Source organism: Salvelinus namaycush, chromosome 10 (genome assembly GCF_016432855.1).
Source record: "Salvelinus namaycush isolate Seneca chromosome 10, SaNama_1.0, whole genome shotgun sequence".
NCBI classification, from domain to species: Eukaryota; Metazoa; Chordata; class Actinopteri; order Salmoniformes; family Salmonidae; genus Salvelinus; species Salvelinus namaycush.
The window spans coordinates 34,343,284-34,364,474 of NC_052316.1; the positions used below are offsets into that span (position 1 = coordinate 34,343,284).

General features: G+C 43.2%; 1 protein-coding gene across 1 annotated transcript in view; it reads left to right on the forward strand.

The window, feature by feature from the left end:
* Positions 1–7,154: 7,154 nt before the first annotated feature.
* LOC120054318 (PH domain leucine-rich repeat protein phosphatase 1-like) overlaps positions 7,155–21,191 on the forward strand; it is a 68,500-nt gene continuing 54,463 nt past the window's right edge. The window contains exon 1 of the mRNA XM_039001732.1: positions 7,155–9,240. Coding sequence (XP_038857660.1) covers positions 7,485–9,240 — 1,756 coding nt within the window. The 5' untranslated portion in view covers positions 7,155–7,484. The remainder of the gene's footprint in view (positions 9,241–21,191) is intronic.

The window sequence follows — 21,191 nt, forward strand, 5'->3', positions numbered from 1 at the left end:
TAGTTTTTGCTTGTAAGCAGGAATCAGGAGGATAGAATGATGGTCAGATTTTCCAAATGGAGGGCGAGGGAGAGCTTTGTACGCGTGTGTGGAGTAAAGGTGGTCTAGAGTTGTTTTCTCTCTGGTTGCACATGTAACATGCTGGTAGAAATGAGGTAAAACGGATTTAAGTTTCCCTGCATTAAAGTCCCCGGCCACTAGGAGCGCCGCCTCTGGATGAGCATTTTCTTGTTTGCTTATGGCCGACTTGGCCGGGGACTTGTTTGCTTACAGCTCTTTGAGTGAGGTCTTAGTGCCAGCATCGGTTTGTGGTGGTAAATAGACAGGTACGAAAAATATAGATGAAAACTCTCTTGGTAAATAGTGTGGTCTACAGCTTATCATGAGGTACTCTACTTCAGGCGAGCAAAACCTTGAGACTTCCTTAATATTAGATTTTGTGCACCAGCTGTTATTTACAAATAGACACAAACCGCCACCCCTTGCTTACCGGAGGCAGCTGTTCTATCTTGCCGATGCATGGAAAACCCAGCCAGATGTATGTTATCCATGTCGTCGTTCAGCCACTACTCGGTGAAACATAAGATATTACAGTTTTTAATGTCCCGTTGGCTCCATAACAGCTTCTACTCCAAGCCATAAGACTACTGAACAACTAATCAAATGGCCACACAGACTATCTACATTGACCCCCACCCCTTGTTTGACACTGCTGCTACTCACTGTTTATTATCTATGCATAGTCACTTTACAAATTACCTCGACTATCCTGTACTCCCGCACATTGACTTGGTACCGGTACCCCCTTTATATAGCCTCGTTATTGTTATGTACATTTCTTATGTTTCTTTTTGATTGATTTGATTTATTTCCCTTTCATTTTTTTAGTAAATATTTTATCAACTCTATTTCTTGAACTGCATTGTTGGTTAAGGGCCTGTAAGTATGCATTTCACGGTAAGGTCTACACTTGTTGTATTCGGCACACGTGACAAATAAATTTGCTCTGATTTGATTTGATAGTCTTGATCGGAGCTCATCCATTTTATTATCCAATGATTGCACGTTGGCTAATAGGACTGATGGTAGAGGCAGATTACGCACTCTCCGTCGGATTCTTACAAGGCACCCCGACCTACGTCCCCGATATCTCTTTCTCTTCTTTATGAGAATCACAGGGATTTGGGCCCTGTCTGGTGTCTGAAGTAAATCCTTCGTGTCTGATTCGTAAAAGAAAAAATCTTTGTCCAGTTCGAGGTGAGTAATCGCTGTGCTGATATCCAGAAGCTCTTTTCAGTTATAAAAGACGGTAGCAGAAACATTATGCACAAAATAAGTTACAAATAATGTGAAAAACCACACACAATAGCACAATTAGTTTGGAGCCTGTAAAACAGCATCCATCTCCTACCGCGCCATATCAGCATATAGGCTATCGACGACTCCTCTCTAGCACACTCTGTTCACAGTTGGCTTCTATCCAGCTAGTCAAACAAGAAGTTGTTTTCTCATAGCTTCTTCAACAATATAATTAACAGCTACAATTATATCTGGCCACAAAATAAGGCCTCTCTGAAGCCTCAAATGGCAGGGGGAAAAGGCTGTAATGTGACATGTATCCATTAGATGGTGCCAGAAGACTATTGTTTGAGTCAGCGAGCTCATTTAGGCATAGAAATGTAAACAGTATTTTATGTCAAACGTATTTGTTTATGCATGAACACAGTTACACGTATTTGTGTCGAGTTCATGCCGAGTTGTCGAGTAAATAAGCTGAAATATTACACAAATCCAGCAAAAGTACCATAACAAACATTTACACTTTCCCATAGATTATCAATTATACTGACCAGATCTCTAGTCGTCGCTCTAACAAACCTATTCAAAATATTCAAGCAGGCAAGATCAGGTGGGACCATTCTAGCCAATAAGAGGGCAGATACTCGTGTAAACAACAGGCACAACGTTTACCACTAGTTACCAATTACAGTCGCAATTGGTTATATCGTAAAAATTAATGAAAACAAAAATTAGCTTTTTGGTCCTAATATAAGGTTAGCAGTGTGTTTAAGGTTAGGATTATATTTAAAATCACATTTTAAGAAAATAAATTGTAGTAATAGGTGGGGTTTATGACGTCGTGCCCATGACAACTAGTGGCGACCATGCACAACTCTATGGAACGCCGTTTGGGTCTTTGCATGTCAAAAAGATACACGTCAAATAACACTATTTGACACATCAAATAACTATGGAACGCCGTTTGGTTCTTTGCGTGTCAGAAAAGAAACATGTCAAATAACACAATTTGACGCTTCAAATAAGCTTGCTGATCAATCAGGACCTGAATATTACTCCACGTCACGTAATCATTTAACATGTTCATTATTATTTTACGTAGATATTACACAATGATTACACCATCACTCGTATTTCATGTCATAACGATTCGCCGATACGTATGCTATGACCCTGGTAAAGTATTGTCTCGTGCACCTGCCGCTAACGCACAAGCGCAGACACATTTCCCCAAACTCTGGACGGTGCTGGTTAGAAAAAAGCTAGCTAGCTGATGGATGCAAACAATGTTCTTCCCCAAAAACATAGCAAAACTACATAATCTGTTTCAGTAGCTATAGTTAGCTAGCTCACTATCTAGTTACGTGTCATCACCCAAAATACCCATAATTTACAAGACAGTTCTTATTTGATTAATCGTGGTCGGACCCACCTATGTGAAGCTAGCCACAATAAGGATTAGCCACAATTGTGGAATTTGCGGTTCACCTTCAAAATAAAAGTATCTAATTGAAAGCGATACAAATAATGTTATTATATAAATTCAACAAAATACAATAATTTGTTAGTTTGACAAAAATGTGTTAATCACACTGGTTGTATTACACTTTATAATTGCATTGGGGCATACTTATTTCACTGTATCAGTCTACTCTACTCGCCATTTTACCTGTTGTTGTTTTAGCTGATTAGCTGTTGTTGTCTTACCCGTTGTTGTCTTAGCTAGCTCTCCAAATCAACAGCTGTGATTACTTTATGCCTCGCTGTATGTCTCTCTCAAATGTAAATATGCCTTGTATACTGTTGTTTAGGTTAGTTATTATTGTTTTAGTTTACAATGGAGCCCCTAGTTCCACTCACCATACCTCTGATACCTCCTTTGTCCCACCTCCCACACATGCGGTGACCTCACCCATTATAACCAGCATGTCCAGAGATACAACCTCTCTTATCATCACTCAGTGCCTGGGCTTACCTCCGCTGTACCCGCACCCCACCATACCCCTGTCTGCACATTATGCCCTGAATCTATTCTACCACGCCCAGAAATCTGCTCCTTTTATTCTTTGTCCCCAACGCTCTAGGTGACCAGTTTTGCTAGCCTTTAGCCGTACCCTCATCCTACTCTTCCTCTGTTCCTCGGGTGATGTGGAGGTAATGAGGGTGCCTGCGTGTCCCCAGGCACCCCCTGATGTCCTTGCCGTGTCTGAATCCTGGCTGAGGACGGCCACCAAAAATTCGGAGATTTCCATACCCAACTACAACATTTTCCGTCAAGATAGAACTGCCAAAGGGTGAGGACTTGTAATCTACTGCAGAGATAGCCTGCAAAGTTCTGTCACACTTTCCAGGTCTATACCCAAACAGTTCGAACTTCTAATTTTAAAAATTAATCTCTCCAGAAATAAGTCTCTCACTGTTGCCGCCTGCTATCGACCCCCCTCCGCTCCCAGCTGTGCCCTAGACACCATTTGTGAATTGATCGCCCCCCATCTAGCTTCAGAGTTCGTTCTGTTAGGTGACCTAAACTGGGATATGCTTAACACCCCGGCAGTCCTACAATCTAAGCTAGATGCCCTCAATCTCACACAAATCATCAAGGAACCCACCAGGTACAACCCTAAATCCGTAAACATGGGCACCCTCATAGACATTATCCTGACCAACTTGCCCTCCAAATACACCTCTGCTGTTTTCATTCAGGATCTCAGCGATCACTGCCTCATTGCCTGCATCCGCTATGGGTCCACGGTCAAACGACCACCCCTCATCACTGTCAAACGCTCCCTAAAACACTTCTGCGAGCAGGCCTTTCTAATCGACCTGGCCCGGGTATCCTGGAAGGATATTGCCCTCATCACGTCAGTCGAGGATGCCTGGTCATTCTTTAAAAGTAATTTCCTCACCATCTTAGATAAGCATACCCCATTCAAAAAATGCAGAACTAAGAACAGATATAGCCCTTGGTTCACTCCAGACCTGACTGCCCTTGACCAGCACAAAAACATCCTGTGGCGGACTGCAATAGCATCGAATAGTTCCCGTGATATGCAACTGTTCAGGAAAGTCAGGAACCAATACACGCAGTCAGTCAGGAAAGCAAAGGCTAGCTATTTCAAGCAGACATTTGCATCCTGTAGCTCTAACTCCAAAAAGTTTTGGGACACTGTAAAGTCCATGGAGAACAAGAGCACCTCCTCCCAGCTGCCCACTGCACTGAGGCTAGGTAACACGGTCACCACCGATAAATCCATGATAATCGAAAATTTCAATAAGCATTTCTCAACGGCTGGCCATGCCTTCCTCCTGGCTACTCCAACCCTGGCCAACAGTTCCGCCCCCCCCGCCCCCGCAGCTACTCGCCCAAGCCTCCCCAGCTTCTCCTTCACCCAAATCCAGATAGCAGATGTTCTGAAAGAACTGCAAAACCTGGAACCGTACAAATCAGCTGGGCTAGACAATCTGGACCCTCTCTTTCTAAAAATATCCGCCGCCATTGTTGCAACCCCTATTACCAGCCTGTTCAACCTCTCTTTCGTATCGTCCGAGATCCTTAAAGATTGGAAAGCTGCCGCGGTCATCCCTCTCTTCAAAGGGGGTGACACCCTAGACCCAAACTGTTACAGACCTATATCCATCCTGCTCTGCCTATCTAAAGTCTACAAAGGCCAAGTTAATAAACAGATCACTGACCATTTCGAATCCCACCGTACCTTCTCCGCTGTGCAATCCGGTTTCCGAGCCAGTCACGGGTGCACCTCAGCCACGCTCAAGGTACTGAACGATATCATAACTGCCATCGATAAAAGACAGTACTGTGCAGCCGTCTTCATCGACCTGGCCAAGGCTTTCGACTCTGTCAATTACCTTATTCTTATCGGCAGACTCAATAGCCTTGGTTTTTCTAATGACTGCCGCGCCTGGTTCACCAACTACTTTGCAGACAGAGTTCAGTGTGTCAAATCGGAGGGCCTGTTGTCCGGACCTCTGGCAGTCTCTATGGAGGTACCACAGGGTTCAATTCTCGGGCCGGCTCTTTTCTCTGTATATATCAATGATGTCGCTCTTGCTGTGGGCGATTCTCTGATCCACCTCTACGCAGATGACACCATTCTGTATACTTCTGGCCCTTCCTTGGACACTGTGCTAACTAACCTCCAAACGAGCTTCAATGCCATACAACACTCCTTCCGTGGCCTCCATCTAGTGTCATAGCTTTTATTGCGGGACCTGAAACCACTGTGAATTGAGCCACATGTATTGTACCATTCAACCTACTATGTGAATAGAACACTATTCCAGAGGAAAAACAATATGACCTGGATGTTTTGGAGCCTGATAACTCTGAGGAGGACTATCAATGGGTAAGGCTGTACAGTGCAATATAAATGTCAATACGCACAATAGGCTGACTGGGTAGATACATTCCCAGTCAAAGTCCCTCAATAAGAGCTACTATGACGCTAATATTTGCGTAAACTCTTCCCAGTTATTTTCTGTGGGAGTAGACTCATACTCCATTTCATTGCTCCACATTCCAACACTCCGACCATGTTTAAGATTATGTAGTCTAAATATGGCATGATTCCACCAATTGTAACCTTCTGCATCGCTTTCAAATATGGACTTTATTTTGAAGCCGAAACGCAAATTCCACTATTGTGGCTAGTTTCACAACACATAACCCTGTCCGGTCAAGTCATACGCGAAGCTAGCTGGCTGTTTATAACGTTTGTTTTGGGCTAGCTAGTGATTTCAATAGGAGAACAACAAGTGGCTACCTAGCTAATACTTACTCACATGGATTCCTAAATCATTGCTAAGAATATTGAAAATGACTGCAGTTTCTACTGGTTATTGTTTTCAGGCTGGTTGCATTTGTGCTAGCTAACTACCCCAGAAGTTGCTAATAACATCTGTATCAAAGATATTTTCAATTTTTTTTTATCCTGCTCGTTTGATCCTGGTCTAATTTCAAATGCTCACACAGACGTTTTTCCCATTCGTTCGAACAAATAACCAACGCAGTATTGTACAGCTTTGACAGTAATGGTGGCGCTTGGCTTGCACATGCAAATTCAGCACACACAACATTCTATAATAAAATTGTTATTTGACGTGTCAAATTAAAGCGTACTTAACGATCAAATTGTGTTATTTGACGTGTATATTTTTGGACACGCAAAGACCCAAACGGCGTTCCATACGTAACAACATAGTGATAACGAAACTTTTATTCGGTCAAATAAGCCACACGTAGCAAATAAACCATTCAATTTTCTGTTAACCAAATTCGACACTCGTTGACCTCATACAAAAACTGAGCGCCATCTGCTGGAGAAGACAGATTTTGGGCCCAGTTATCCCATGGCGACTTCGACTAGCAAAACTCATGCCTAGAAACACATCATCGGGTGCATACTCATGTGCAACCCGTCAAAATCAATGGCACTCCTATATAAAGTTATTTTGGACGAAAATGAAAACGTGTCACTTTCACGAGTTTGGAGTAATAACATGTTAAACTACTTAAAACATTGTCTCGAACGTATGTTGTGCCTTTCGATTTCGAGAAAATTAACAACTAAGGAATAACGTTTCACTTCTCTCATTGACATCTCTAACCCCAAACCCCGGCCTGGTCTGCTTGGTCTCCTTCGCAAGGGTTTCCTGAAGTGTTGTGATGTTGTGACTCGGGGTTTAGAAACTATGTGCTAATGTCGCTGCTTAAAGGGAAAAGTTAAATACAGTAAACTACATATCCCAGAAGTCCATGTAGGGATCTTTACGTCATCTCATAAATATAAAGCTTTCGTGGGTGTAAACAAATCTACAAATCCCGCCAGCTACATCAAACGCTTCACATATCTAATGAGCTTGACTGGCTGGTTTCATACCGCAGCAAAACATCCTCTATAATGGCGGTATCGATAGCAACCGAGCGGCATTGACCGGCGATTTCACCAGCAGCCAGCAAAAGAAAACACATTGCACGGCCTGGCTAGCTCTCTTGCTTTCTCCATGGCCAGCTGGAAAACGCAAGTGGAATAATGAATGTAACGAATAAACTGCATGGGTACCTGTCGGAACTAACGTTAGCTAACTAGCTTTATTTATTTGGAGTTCGTAGTGGTCGTTGCTACTGTTAGCTTGCTTGCTAACGTTAGCGCATTCACTTGCGGAAGATGGAAAGTGTGCGGATAGTGGCTGGGGAGAGGAACCGAGTGGAGGTGGATGCCCTGTTAACATCAGTCGGAATATTAGACTCGGAAATTGGACAAATAAGAAGTGGCAGCAAGTTTTTAAAGGCCAGTGGTGGTGCACTCTTCCCCGCTGGAAAAATAACTGCGACGGGGGAAGATGATGGCGGGAGCGGGGAGACAAAACTCTTGGGACTTGCTACCACCTCCCTACTTCACATAGCGATACGGAACGGGATTTACCAAAACCAGGCTGCTAACGCCACCAGTAGTGCTGCCAATCTCAACATGACCACCGGTAAAACACCCAACATCTACAGCCTCGTATCGGTCAGCAGCACCAGCGTGAACTCGTTGTTGACCAGGAGACGGCGGCACAAGAGGAACCTCTCGGCCGCAGCTTCGACAACCTCAAGCTCACCCACAGTCTCCTCCGTTGGGGGAGTGAGACCCACACTGTCCGCCTCGTCTGTCAACAACACACTGAGCCTGGATAGAAAGACCTTGCTTCGCCAGAAGCAGGCGAAGCAGCTCCAGCCCAACGACAAGGCGTGGGTCCGAGCTGACCTCCAGCAGGGTTGTATCCACGTCCATGACCAACTCACGCCCTCCTACCCTCGGGCGGTACTATGCACCGTGGACACCACCGCTGGGGAGATAGCGGCTCGTCTGGGGCAGCTTGGAGGTAAATGTGGAGGGATACTAAGAATGACTCGCAAAACAAGTGCTTATGTTGACCTGAACGGTAACTGCAATGGTAGCCATGGGCATATTGACTACCTACTTGGTGTGAATAAAAGTAACAACGTGAAGACCTCCTACCCAGGTTCTGTGATCTCCTACTCAGGGTCAAAGGAGAACCAACCAGTCTCTCCAATCAAGCGGCTTCATATCAATAACAACCATGCTCAATATTACCTGGAAACAAATATATTACTTTCTGACTACAAGATACCAAGCACCTCTTCCTCTGAGGTTTATCTAAATGACAGTGAGGGTGCAGACATGGGCCTGAGTGGGGCCGACAGTTGTGGACTGTACTCAGGCTCAGACATGGAGAGTAGCACCTTTGATGATTTGAGCCCCGGTGGTCCGCGGCCGAGCCAACACCGGGACTCCCTCAGTGATGCTGCTGTCCTAGGGACAAACTCCTCAGTGCTCAGCCCGAACTTTGATTCCGCCACGGATGAATTGGACCCGTTTGGGAGTTCCTCAGACGAGGTTGAGCTTGACCCTTCCCCGACACACTCAGCCAGCATCCCCACTGTCACTCAGCAACAGACCCTGGAGGGGAAATCCATGCACGTCCCCTCAACTGATGCCTGCAAAGCTCCTGAAAACAGGCTATCAAAGTCAAACCACCTGGAAGACAAAAACACTGCTGATGAAGATGGAAAAACAGGTAGCACTGGAGGAGAACCCAGACTGATCAATCCCCCGTCAAGCTGCGGCAGTAGTGGCAGTAACTCACTGGCCCGACCTCTGACTGGCAGAGCAGCTGTTGAGCGTGACCTGGTCATTTCAGGGGAGCAAAGAGGGGTCCCGGGCCCAGAGAAAGCCTCCCCAGCACCGGCCCTCTTCGCCCAGCTGCACGGTGGAGCTATGAGGAGGCTGGAGGATGATGAGAAGCCTCTGCAGATGCAGAATGAGTACCTCTCCAATCTGGGCTATGGAGACCCGTGGCGGGTACAGGAGGAGGGTATGGACCCAGAAATAGGCTGTCTCATACGCTTCTACGCAGGTGAGTGTGACCTTAGAAAATGTGATTCTCATTTATTATCATGGGTATTAATGAATGATTATGTACTGGTTATAAATGTTTTATGTGTGGATTTTGTTATGAAGTCCTTATGTAGGTTATTAAGTAGGCACCCTTCAAATAAAGTGTACCAGTATTTCTGTGTTGAAGGTGAGTGAGGATTGGGTGGGTCAGGTGACTGTTTCAGTGCTAAATAAGGACACAGCCAGGGTAAGCAGCTTCTAGTCAGATTCTCTAGGTTAGCTTAGCTTGGTGGTTCTCCCTTGGCCCCTGCCCTGCTATCCCTTCCCTGGCTATCTGTCAGTTTGATTGTGTTTGGCTAGTGCTCTGCCCATTTATCATGCTGTCAACCCATTCCTAGTCCTACTAAAGTACTGTGTGTCCATCCACTACAATGGCATTATGTTTGGTCAGTCGGATTGTCAAAACCAAAAGATGATTCAATTGTTCCAGCGGCCGGAGACAATAGCCTGCCTTGTGCCTCCGAACCGCCTACACGCTCCAACCCCCATGGGGAATGATGAATAGGCAGACACATCTGGAGGTAACAGGTGTGCTCATTTTCCATGATGCCCCAAGATCACAATGATTGTTAGGAACCACTTTGGAAAAGTCTGTTATTGTTTTGGATGTTGTTGGAGGGAGGGCGGAGCATATGGGCTAGAGGTCGACCGATTATTATTTTTCAACACCGATACCGATTATTGGAGGACCAAAAAAAGCAGATTTTTGTATTATTTTTTTGTTTGTAATGACAATTACAACAATACTGAATGAACACTTATTTTAACTTAATATAATACATCAATAAAATCAATTTAGCCTCAAATAAATAATGAAACATGTTCAATTTGGTTTAAATAATGCAAAAACAAAGTTTTGGAGAAGAAAGTAAAAGTGCAATATGTGCCATGTAAGAAAGCTAACGTTTAACTTTTACCGCCTCAGAAACCCGGATCCGGGAGCACCCCCCCCCCCCCCCCACTGACTAGCATAGCTAGCATAGCGTCACAAGTAAATTGTAGCTTCTAAATATCATTAAATCACAAGTCCAAGACACCAGATGAAAGATACACTTCTTGTGAATCTAGCCACCATTTCTGATTTTTAAAATGTTTTACAGGGAAGACACAATATGTAAATCTATTAGCTAACCACGTTAGCAAAAGACACCATTTTTTTTACTCCACTATTTTTCCACTCCATCACCAGCTATCACCAATTCGACCAAATAAAGAAATAAATAGCCACTAACCAAGAAAAAACCTCATCAGATGACAGTCTGATAACATATTTATTGTATAGCATAGGTTTTGTTAGAAAAATGTGCATATTTCAGGTATAAATCATAGTTTGCAATTGCAGCCACCATCACAAATCTCCCCAAAGCGACTAGAATTACTACAGAGAGCAACGTGTATTACCAATTTACTCATCATAAAACATTTCTTAAAAATACACAGCTCACAGCAATGGAAAGACACAGATCTTGTGAATTCAGACAATATTTCAGATTTTCAAAGTGTCTTACAGCGAAAACACAATAAATCGTTATATTAGCATACCACATTTGCAAACGTTACCCGAGCATTGATTCAAGGCAAAATTAGCTATAGCGTTATCATCACCAAAATACATTAATTTTTTCACTAACCTTCTCAGAATTCTTCCGATGACACTCCTGTAACATCATATTACACAATCCATATAGAGTTTGATCGAAAATGTGCATATTTAGCGGCACAAATCGTGCTTACACAATGGAAATAGTGTCCAACTACTCAAGCAATCTGCCCGGCGCCATCTTGAAAATACAACTATTTTTATCGAAAACTATTCATAAACTTGACTAAAAAAATACAGGTTGGACATGAAATGAAAGATGCATTAGTTATTAATGCAACCGCTGAGTTAGATTTTTAAAATTAACGTTACTAGACATACAGTGTGCGTTACAGCCAGACTAGTGCCGCAATAATGGCGTCACTAGTCGCCATTATTGAGTTTACATTTTTCCACATAAAAACGGAATAACATCATAAATAGCTCTTACTTTTCGACGAGCTTCCATCAGAATCTTGGCCAAGTGGTCCTTTGTCCAAAAGAATCGTTGCTTGGTTGTAAAACGTTGCATTCAACTTCTGATATAGCAGCTAACAATAGCTAACAATAGCTATTTTGCCCCAACGTGTCCAAATCCTCAAGACGCAATACTGAGGAAATTCCGAAAAATAGCAATATACTCGCATAATCTGATATAACTCGGTTTAAAATAGCTTCGTTATGATGTTTCTAACACCTATATCGAATTAAATTACAGACGGATACATCTAAGGTTGATAACTGAGCGTTTGAAAATGGCATCCTGAGGTCCTTCTCTGCGTAATGGTCAGCGTCGAAAAGAAGGCGCACCTCACTCCTTGGCCTTTTATAAACTCTGAGAGCTACGTAGAAAGCCCATTCCACTTCTCATTGGTTACTGACATCCAGGGGAAGGCGGGTGCAGTTCATGTCGTTCCATAGGATACACACAGACCTTTAAAACTGATCTGAGACCAGAGCTTCGCTCTCAGACCTTCGCAGTACCTGTCATGGATTTCGCTGTAGAAAGAGTTCTGGGTCACCCACAGACATAATTCCAACGGTTTATGAAACTAGAGAGTGTTTTCTATCCAATAGAATTAATAATATGCATATTGTACGAGCAAGAATTGAGTACGAGGCAGTTTAATTTGGCAACACCCAGAAAAAAAAAATGCTAACTGCTCCCCCTATTGACAAAAGGTTAAGTTCCTTGCTCAGAACATGAGAACATATGAAAGCTGGTGGTTCCTTTTAACATGAGTCTTCAATATTCCCAGGTAAGAAGTTTTAGGTTGTAGTTATTATAGGAATTATAGGACTATTTCTCTCTACACCATTTGTATTTCATATACCTTTGACTATTGGATGTTCTTATAGGCACTTTAGTATTGCTAGTGTAACAGTATAGCTTCCGTCACTCTCCTCGCTCCTACCTGGGCTCGAACCAGGAACACATCGACAACAGCCACCCCCGAAGCAGCGTTACCCATGCAGAGCAAGGGGAACAACTACTCCAAGTCTCAGAGCGAGTGACGTTTGGAACGCTATTAGCGCGCACCCCGCTAACTAGCTAGCCATTTCACATCGGTTACACCAGCCTAATCTCTGGAGTTGATAGGCTTCAATTCATAAACAGCAGAGCTGCTGGCAAAACGCACAAAAGTGCTGTTTGAATGAATGCTTATGAGCCTGCTGGTGCCCACCATCGCTCAGTCAGACTGCTCTATCAAATCATAGACTTAATTATAACATAATAACACACAGAAATACGAGCCTTAGGTCATTAATATGGTCGAATCCGGAAACTATCATCTCGAAAACAAAACATTTATTCTTTCAGTGAAATACGGAACCGTTCCGTATTTTATCTAACGGGTGGCATCCATGAGTCTAAATATTCCTGTTACATTGCACAACCTTCAATGTTATGTCATAATTAAGTAAAATTCTGGCAAATTAGTTCGCAATGAGCCAGGCGGCCCAAACTGTTGCATATACCCTGACTCTGCGTGCAATGAACGCAAGAGAAGTGACACAATTTTACCTGGTTAATATTGCCTGCTAACCTGGATTTCCTTTAGCTAAATATGCAGGCTTAAAAATATATACTTCTGTGTATTGATTTTAATAAAGGCATTGATGTTTATGGTTAGGTACACGTTGGAGCAACGACAGTCCTTTTTCGCGAATGCGCACTGCATCGATTATATGTAACGCAGGACACGCTAGATAAACTAGTAATATCATCAACCATGTGTAGTTATAACTTGTGATTATGATTGATTGATTGTTTTTTATAAGATAAGTTTAATGCTAGCTAGCAACTTAGCTTGGCTTCTTACTGCATTCGCGTAACGTGAGGCAGGTGGTTAGAGCGTTGGACTAGTTAACCGTAAGGTTGCAAGATTGAATCCCTGAGCTGACAAGGTAAAAATCTGTCGTTCTGCCCCTGAACAAGGCAGTTAACCCACCGTTCCTAGGTCGTCATTGAAAATAAGAATGTGTTCTTAACTGACTTGCCAAGTTAAATAAAGGTGTAAAAAATATATATATATAATAATTCGGCAAAATCGGCGTCCAAAATTACCGATTTCCGATTGTTATGAACTTGAAATCGGCCATTCCGATTTAATCGGTCGACCTCTAGTCCTTAAGCAACATTTTGTTGGGGCTGTTGAAGTTTTAGAGTTAAAGGTTAGGAAGCTTTTACTCACCAATGTAACAGTGTGGTCAAAGGCTTATTATAAACTGGGTGGTTCAATCCCTGAATGCTGATTGGCTGGAAGCCGTGATATATAAAACCGTATACCATGGGTATGACAACATTTAACATTTAACATTTATTTTGACCTAGCTAATTACATTGGTAACCAGGCACCTCGGGGGTTTGTAGTATATTGCGGTAGAGAAATTAACATTACATTCTCTGGCAACAGCTCTTGTGGACGTTCCTGCAGTCAGCATGTCAATTGCGTGCACCCTCAAAATTGAGACATCTCTGGCATTGTGTTGTGTGACCAAACTGCATATTTTAGAGTGGCCTTTTATTGTCCCAAGCACAAGGTGCATCTGTGTAATGATCATGTCAGGTGGATGGATTATCTTGGCAAAGGAGAAATGCTCACTAACAGGGATGTAAATGAATTTGTGCACAACATTTGAGAGAATCTTTTTGTGTGTATGGAACATTTCTGCCATCTTTTATTTCAGCTCATGAAACATGGGACCAACACTACACGTTGCGTTTTATATTTGTTTTCAGTATATTTTGGATTTCCTTGACTCTCCCTTGGCCCTGCGAAATCCCCCCCCCCCCCCCCCCCATTTTGGTAGCTAACTCAGCCTGCACTCCTTTAAAAGTTTTTCGATCAATCTGTAAACCTGCTCTCTTTGTTTTTAATCTGTGGTTATGTTTTGGTTGTGTTAGTTGTGTTCTAGCTGATCTCCAGTAGTTGGGCTCTAGTTTGCCAACCATAACTGTGGTGGTTGGATGGGCCCCATCCATCAATGTGTACGTTTCTGCGCGCTCTTTGCTTTGATCTGTGGTTATGCTTTAGTTGTGTTCTAGCTGGTCGCTAGTAGTTGGGCTCTTGCTTGCCGACCATAACCGTGGTGGTTGGCTAGGCTAATAGCTAATTGGTTAAATAGCTAACGTTAGCTAGCTGGCTAGCTTGCAGACTAAGATAACTGCATATAGCTAACATTCTTTGATAACTGGTTAGATGGCATTATGCATTTCCAAAACGTTGGTTTACTTTAATGTAGCTGTAAGCTAGGTGTTGATAGCAACTGGCTGACTCATGTAGTGCAAACAACATTAGCAGCCTGGTAGGGCTAACGTTAGCAGGCTAATATGGCTAACGTTAGCAGGCTAATATGGCTAACGTTAACAGGCTAATATGGCTAACGTTAGCAGGCTAATATGGCTAACGTTAACAGGCTAATATGGCTAACGTTAGCAGGCTGATATGGCTAACGTTAACAGGCTAATATGGCTAACTTTAGCAGGCAAGTTGGCTAGCAACCTTGCAAGTTTATTTGTAAGAATACATTCATAAAGTATTTGCTTATAAGTTGGCAGAAAATGTAATTGAAAACAGAAATCATGAGTGCAAATGATTTGGTTTAATTTGAAGTTATACATTTGAAGTTATTTCTTTTGGAGTTTACATTATAGGGAATAGGCTGGTTTACGGGGTCCTCCATATTACATCATCACCTGGAAAAACATTTTCCGACATGACTCCGGCATCCTTTAGAATTCTGATCGGTTTTATGTAGTAACTCGAAAAATAGAAAATTAGGTGTAACTTTGTCTTGGGACTTTTGATGCGTTTACTAATGCAAATCTATATGTTACATGTGGTTACATTTATGCTGCCTACCCTATAATTTCCTGCAATTCTACACATTTTGCCATGGTGCAGAGAGAATTTTATAGGCTAACTAATTTCATGAAATTGTAGTAATTTTGCCATGAAAAATTAGCAGTTTTTAATATGGTATGAGTGTGACTAACAAAATCAATGCCCCCACCCCCTAGTTGGTAATTCAACCATGATTACTACCAGTTTAGATAGCTTTTCGCTAGAATAATTTGCCAATCTAAAAATGTTTTGCTGACATGGGCTAATTGAGTGAGTATCAGTGACTGACATAACGAGAACTGCTGATTCACAACAATTTCCAAATTATACATTGGGTATTCTACTAATCTAGTTGAGAGTTAAGACTTTTTTTGTGTGTGGAAATTGATCCATGGGCCTACAAAAGGGGGTGGAGTTGCCCATCCCTGGCCTAGAATAACACTAGTATAGGAGATGATCTGTTATGTGAAGGGATACATGGCTCCAGGTCTCCCCAGGGCAGGGATAGTCTACAGAGAGCTTTTGTACCTGTGTCTCTGTGTGAGAGTAGCTGGTGTGGCGTGCAGGGGCCTGCATTGAGCAAGAATTTGGCGTGAGAGGAAAAAGGAGGAGCACTAGCATGATGGGGGAGAGAAGGGAAGTCTTGTAATCGGGAACATACTGTTTCAGAGAGATTTCTGGACTGAAGCTCTCCGTCTTTCTCTATGTCATGCCACCCCTCTCATGCGACCCCCCCCCTTTCTCTCGCTCTCTCTCATGCCACCACCTCTCTTTCTTTCTCTCTTTGCATGCCAAGTACCCATTCATTAAATTCAGAAAGTATCCATTCAGTTAATAGGGCAATCTGCAGTTTTTAGACTTATACATTAGTCATATATTCCCATTGATTGTTTAAGAATGTAATTTATACATTTCTTATACGCTTAGTACAACTGTCACTAAACCACAACCCAAAATATAAGCTTGGTTTACTCCAATGTTTATAAATGTAAACAACCACTGTATAGCCTCAAAGCATGGTTTAAACAATCATTTTGGATACATACTATAGCTCTGTTTATGAATGTAAGAGTGGTTAGATTTCTCCAGGCCCATACCTCAGCTTTTTACCAAAACAGGGGGTGATCACTTTTTCAACTGCAGATTAGCCCTGTAAAGGACTCTTAATCATTCATGTTCCAGTTACAACCAGTTGACATCTGAGAGCGTTTGTACACGCATTTCCTCCTACATCCGAGTTTCCCAAAATAGGATGGGGTCACGAGAGCAAAAATTGCGCTTGGTTCATAGGGGTTACTTCAGTAACCTCCGGTAGCAGCTTGATGCGGTTGTAATAAACAGAGCGGATTCTGTTTTCTTTCAAAAAATGTCGCTCTATCTTTTGAACCATTTAGGCTAAACAATATTATGACCCCATCACTGAAAGATAAGACTCTCAGGAACACGTATGTGTCTGTTTCCCTCTACAATGTCCACAAGCTGCACATAACTCATTAGACCAGGCACTAAATCAGACTGGGGGAGATCATCAATGATGTTCTTTTCTGCACAGAAGATCATACAACATTCCCAGTACCTTTCTGATGCATTTCAGTCACTTCAAACCACACTTCCTTCATATTGAAATACTGTCAAAAGTATTGTCAGACTGATTTGTATTAGACTGTCACATCTCCAATTAAAAAAATAAACATTGGCAGTTGATTACATCCCGCTTTTTACATTGTGTGGGTCTCAAATGTTTATATTAAAATGGGGTCACGGGCCTCAACTTTGGGATCCCCTGCTTTACATTGTTGTTAACGGCCTGTTGTGAGTTTGTACACACTATCCTATAGCAATGTTGGAAGGTGCCCGTTTGTTATGAAATGTATGTTAGTGATCAATAGTTACAGATCGCAACCTTATTTTTGGCTCCAAGTAAGAAGGCTATTTTTGCTGCAGTTGGTAGTGTTAGCTAGCGCTAGTCAGCTGTACCTGCGCCAAAACTCTGCTATTTTTCATCCTATAGCTCGTTCTTCATCTTCTTTTTAAATAGTGAGCCAACATGCTTTCAGCACTTTTATTTCCCTGACTTCCCAAAACTAGTTTCTCGTGCTTTCTCTTGTCTTTCTGCAGCAGACATATAGTGAGCAATATGTTTGGAATATCAAATCGCAATAAAATCCCAGTATCGAATCGCAATACATATCGAATCACATTGCATATCATTCCGGCCCCTAAGTATCGTGATGATATCATATCGTTAGGTCCCTGGCTATTCCCAGCCCTAGTTTATGTAAATGTATTGGGGTGTGAAACTGGGAATGCTTTCTCCTTTCAGGGTGGGTTTTGGCATCTGTCTGGGAGTGTCAAGGCTATTCAAGACAAAGAGTTGATCTATTTTAGACTACTTGTGGAAATAATTGAAGGAGACTTGGGTACTCAGGTTTTGCATTGTGTGTAAGGTAAGAGTTGTGTTGCCTAGGGCTGTTCATCCTTGGCAGTCAGAAGTCTGAGTCAGCACATTCTGAGTGCCCCCTGGAAAAGGCATGTTGGACACACACACACACACACATTGTGTGCTTTGCTGACAAGGAGAGAACAGTGAGCTGTGCAGAACTCAAATTTCACCTCCTCAGTGTTGATCTACCTGCGCCAGGAGACAGTATAGTCGGCTGCCTGCCCGCCTGGCTCCCTTTCAGCTGAGAACTGCATTACCCAGAGGTCACTGGCGCTCTGTCTCTGTTCCACCCCAAGGTAACGGCTCTAGCTCCACTACCCAACCCAGCAGCTGTGACCGCCATGGAATTTTGAATGAGGGTTAATGGCCAGCCAAATGACTGCAGTCACCGTAAAAACCGCTTTTTAACTCCTCTGCACCTGACTGCATGTGCTGTCATAAAAATAGAATGAATAGAACGGGTGTCCTAATTCCAGTCAATGATGGCGTAATGGGTGGACTGGCGGCCATTGCAAGAAAAAAAGCAGGAAGTAAAAGCAAGAAGTGTACCCATCAATTTGTGCTGTGATTTGTTGATTCAACTCAACTGACATTACAAAAATAAATGTCCTTGCATGAGCCAAAACAGTTAGCATCATTTAAATGAACTTTCTACATTACCATATACATTATTTCATCACAATACCAGGCGAGTGTGCCCATGAGTTTGCCAGTGAAATTGCCCAACTGTCCCGTCTTCAGTCAGGTGTTTGTTCCCAAAAACTAAAATCGTACAAAAAACGGTTCTGACGGTTATTTTATTTTTATGATGGTCTTCCACCATAACCGTCGGTTACACAGTTATATGGTAATTGTGCCAGCCCTACCAGAAGGTGGCTTCTCTGCCCCTCTCAGACAGCCCTGTATCCCCCTTGTGGTTGTGGATCTTTACTCCCCTTAGCAACGTGGGTGGATTTACATGTGCTAGCGTTTTAATAGTATTGGATTGCACAAAAACAGTCTGTGGGAAACCAGAAGTTAAATACAACTCCATTTCAAATTACTGTGCCGGTGGCCAGGACTGATGGTCATTATGACAGGGAGTTTGAGACAAAATATCTAAAGGATTGTATTATTAAACAGACTTTCCAAACGTGGGTCTGTTTACCTCATGTCAAAATTAAAGTCCCACACAAGTTATTTATTTTTTGTCCACATATGGCACACATGCATTACTTTTATTTTGAGGTAAGGAGGGAGGAGGTGGGTCTACAACAGACCCACGTTTGGAAAGTATGTTTAATAATACGATCCTTTAGATATTTTGTCTCAAATTCCCTTCGTCATAATGACCATCCTGCCTACCGGCACGGTAAGTTGAAATGGAATTGTATTTCATTTCTGGCTTCGCACGGACTGTTTTTGTGCAATCCAGTACAATTAAAAGCAACGCTAGCGCATGTAAATCCACCCGCGTTGCTATAAACACCTACTCCCCTGGCTGTGGTTTAACTTGACAACCCCACACACCCAAAGCTTCCTTGTACTTCTGTCTGTATAACCATAGAAAGACGGAAAGAAAGTGTCAATGATTTGAGTGTGAAAAGAAAGTTATTTATGGAGTTTAATGTTCATGTTGTGGACACACTAGAAGTTGATGTGTATGAGTTGTTGAGAATGGGAATCCATGGACAGTCCTTGGAGATTAGGCTTGTTGGGGACAGTTATTTGAGGCATGTGTGACTGAAAGGGTGGGCTGTCTTCTGGATGCCTAAGGTCAAACGCAGACAGGACATTGGATAAGAGGTAGGATGTTTGGGATGCCTTTAGAAGGTTCTTGGACATAAGGGAAGGGCGAGGACAACAGAAGTGCTAAGAATGTCTACTCTGTCCGACTCTGTCTCAGACAGGAAGTGGTCATGGGGGACAGGATGTTGCTCTGAGGATAGGAATGGGCGGAAGGAAAGGGCGTACATGTATACATACATTGTGTGTGTGCATTAGCACAGACTATGTTTACACTACTCCACCTAGAGTGGTTTAAGTTTACATTACAGAAGGATGTATGGTTGTCTAAAATTAGCCTATTACATTGTGTGTTAAATTGGTGCACAAAATGCTGTTGTATGTAGGCCTGTCACTAGTGGCCTGATCAGAGGATGAGCACATCATTGTATGAAGGCCTGTCACTAGTGGCCTGATCAGAGGATGAGCACATCATTGTATGAAGGCCTGTCACTAGTGGCCTGATCAGAGGATGAGCACATCATTGTATGTAGGCCTGTCACTAGTGGCCTGATCAGAGGATGAGCACATCATTGTATGTAGGCCTGTCACTAGTGGCCTGATCAGAGGATGAGCACATCATTGTATGTAGGCCTGTCACTAGTGGCCTGATCAGAGGATGAGCACATCATTGTATGAAGGCCTGTCACTAGTGGCCTGATCAGAGGATGAGCACATCATTGTATGAAGGCCTGTCACTAGTGGCCTGATCAGAGGATGAGCACATCATTGTATGTAGGCCTGTCACTAGTGGCCTGATCAGAGGATGAGCACATCATTGTATGAAGGCCTGTCACTAGTGGCCTGATCAGAGGATGAGCACATCATTGTATGAAGGCCTGTCACTAGTGGCCTGATCAGAGGATGAGCACATCATTGTATGTAGGCCTGTCACTAGTGGCCTGATCAGAGGATGAGCACATCATTGTATGAAGGCCTGTCACTAGTGGCCTGATCAGAGGATGAGCACATCATTGTATGAAGGCCTGTCACTAGTGGCCTGATCAGAGGCTACCGAGTGGGGCAGCGGTCTAAGGCACTGCATCTCAGTGCTTGAGGCGTCACTACAGATACCCTGGTTCGATTCCAGGCTGTATCACAACCGGCCGTGATTGGGAGTCCCATAGGGCGGGGCACAATTGGCTCAGCGTCGTCCGGGTTTGGCCGGTGTAGGCCGTCATTGTAAATAAGAATTTGTTCTTAACTGACTTGCCTAGTAAAAAATGTAACCAGTGGCCTGATCAGAGGATGAGCACATCCATTAGGGAGAGGGGTGTGTGGGTGGAGGATTCCTAAAGCGTGTATGAGTTAGGGCCTCCTAGCTCTGAGCCCCAAAACCGCCATCAGTGGCTCTTTCTGTGTGTGTGTTGGTTGGTAAGGCTGCCCATCCTTTGCTGTACCATAATTTACTTACTCTGAACATTATTTTCATGCTGTGGAAATGTTGATGAACCGGTGGTCTGGAACCGGTGGTCTGGAACCGGTGGTATCTGAAGTAGGGGGAGAGCAGCCAGATCAAGTGTGCATCCCAAATGGTACCTTATTCCCTATTAGGTATAAAGTAGTGCACTAGGGAATAGGTGGCCATTTATGATGCAAGCCAGATAGGCTGTCGGGACTCTGGGTAGACCAGACCAGATAGCTCTGCCTGGGACCAGAAACAGCCCCATGGAGGGGTGCGGGACTTGTCCCTAGAGCCGTGGGAGCGGACAGAAAAGGAGCAGGGGGAGGGCGGGGATGCTAATGAGGACACGCCACATTCTCTCTGAGAGGGC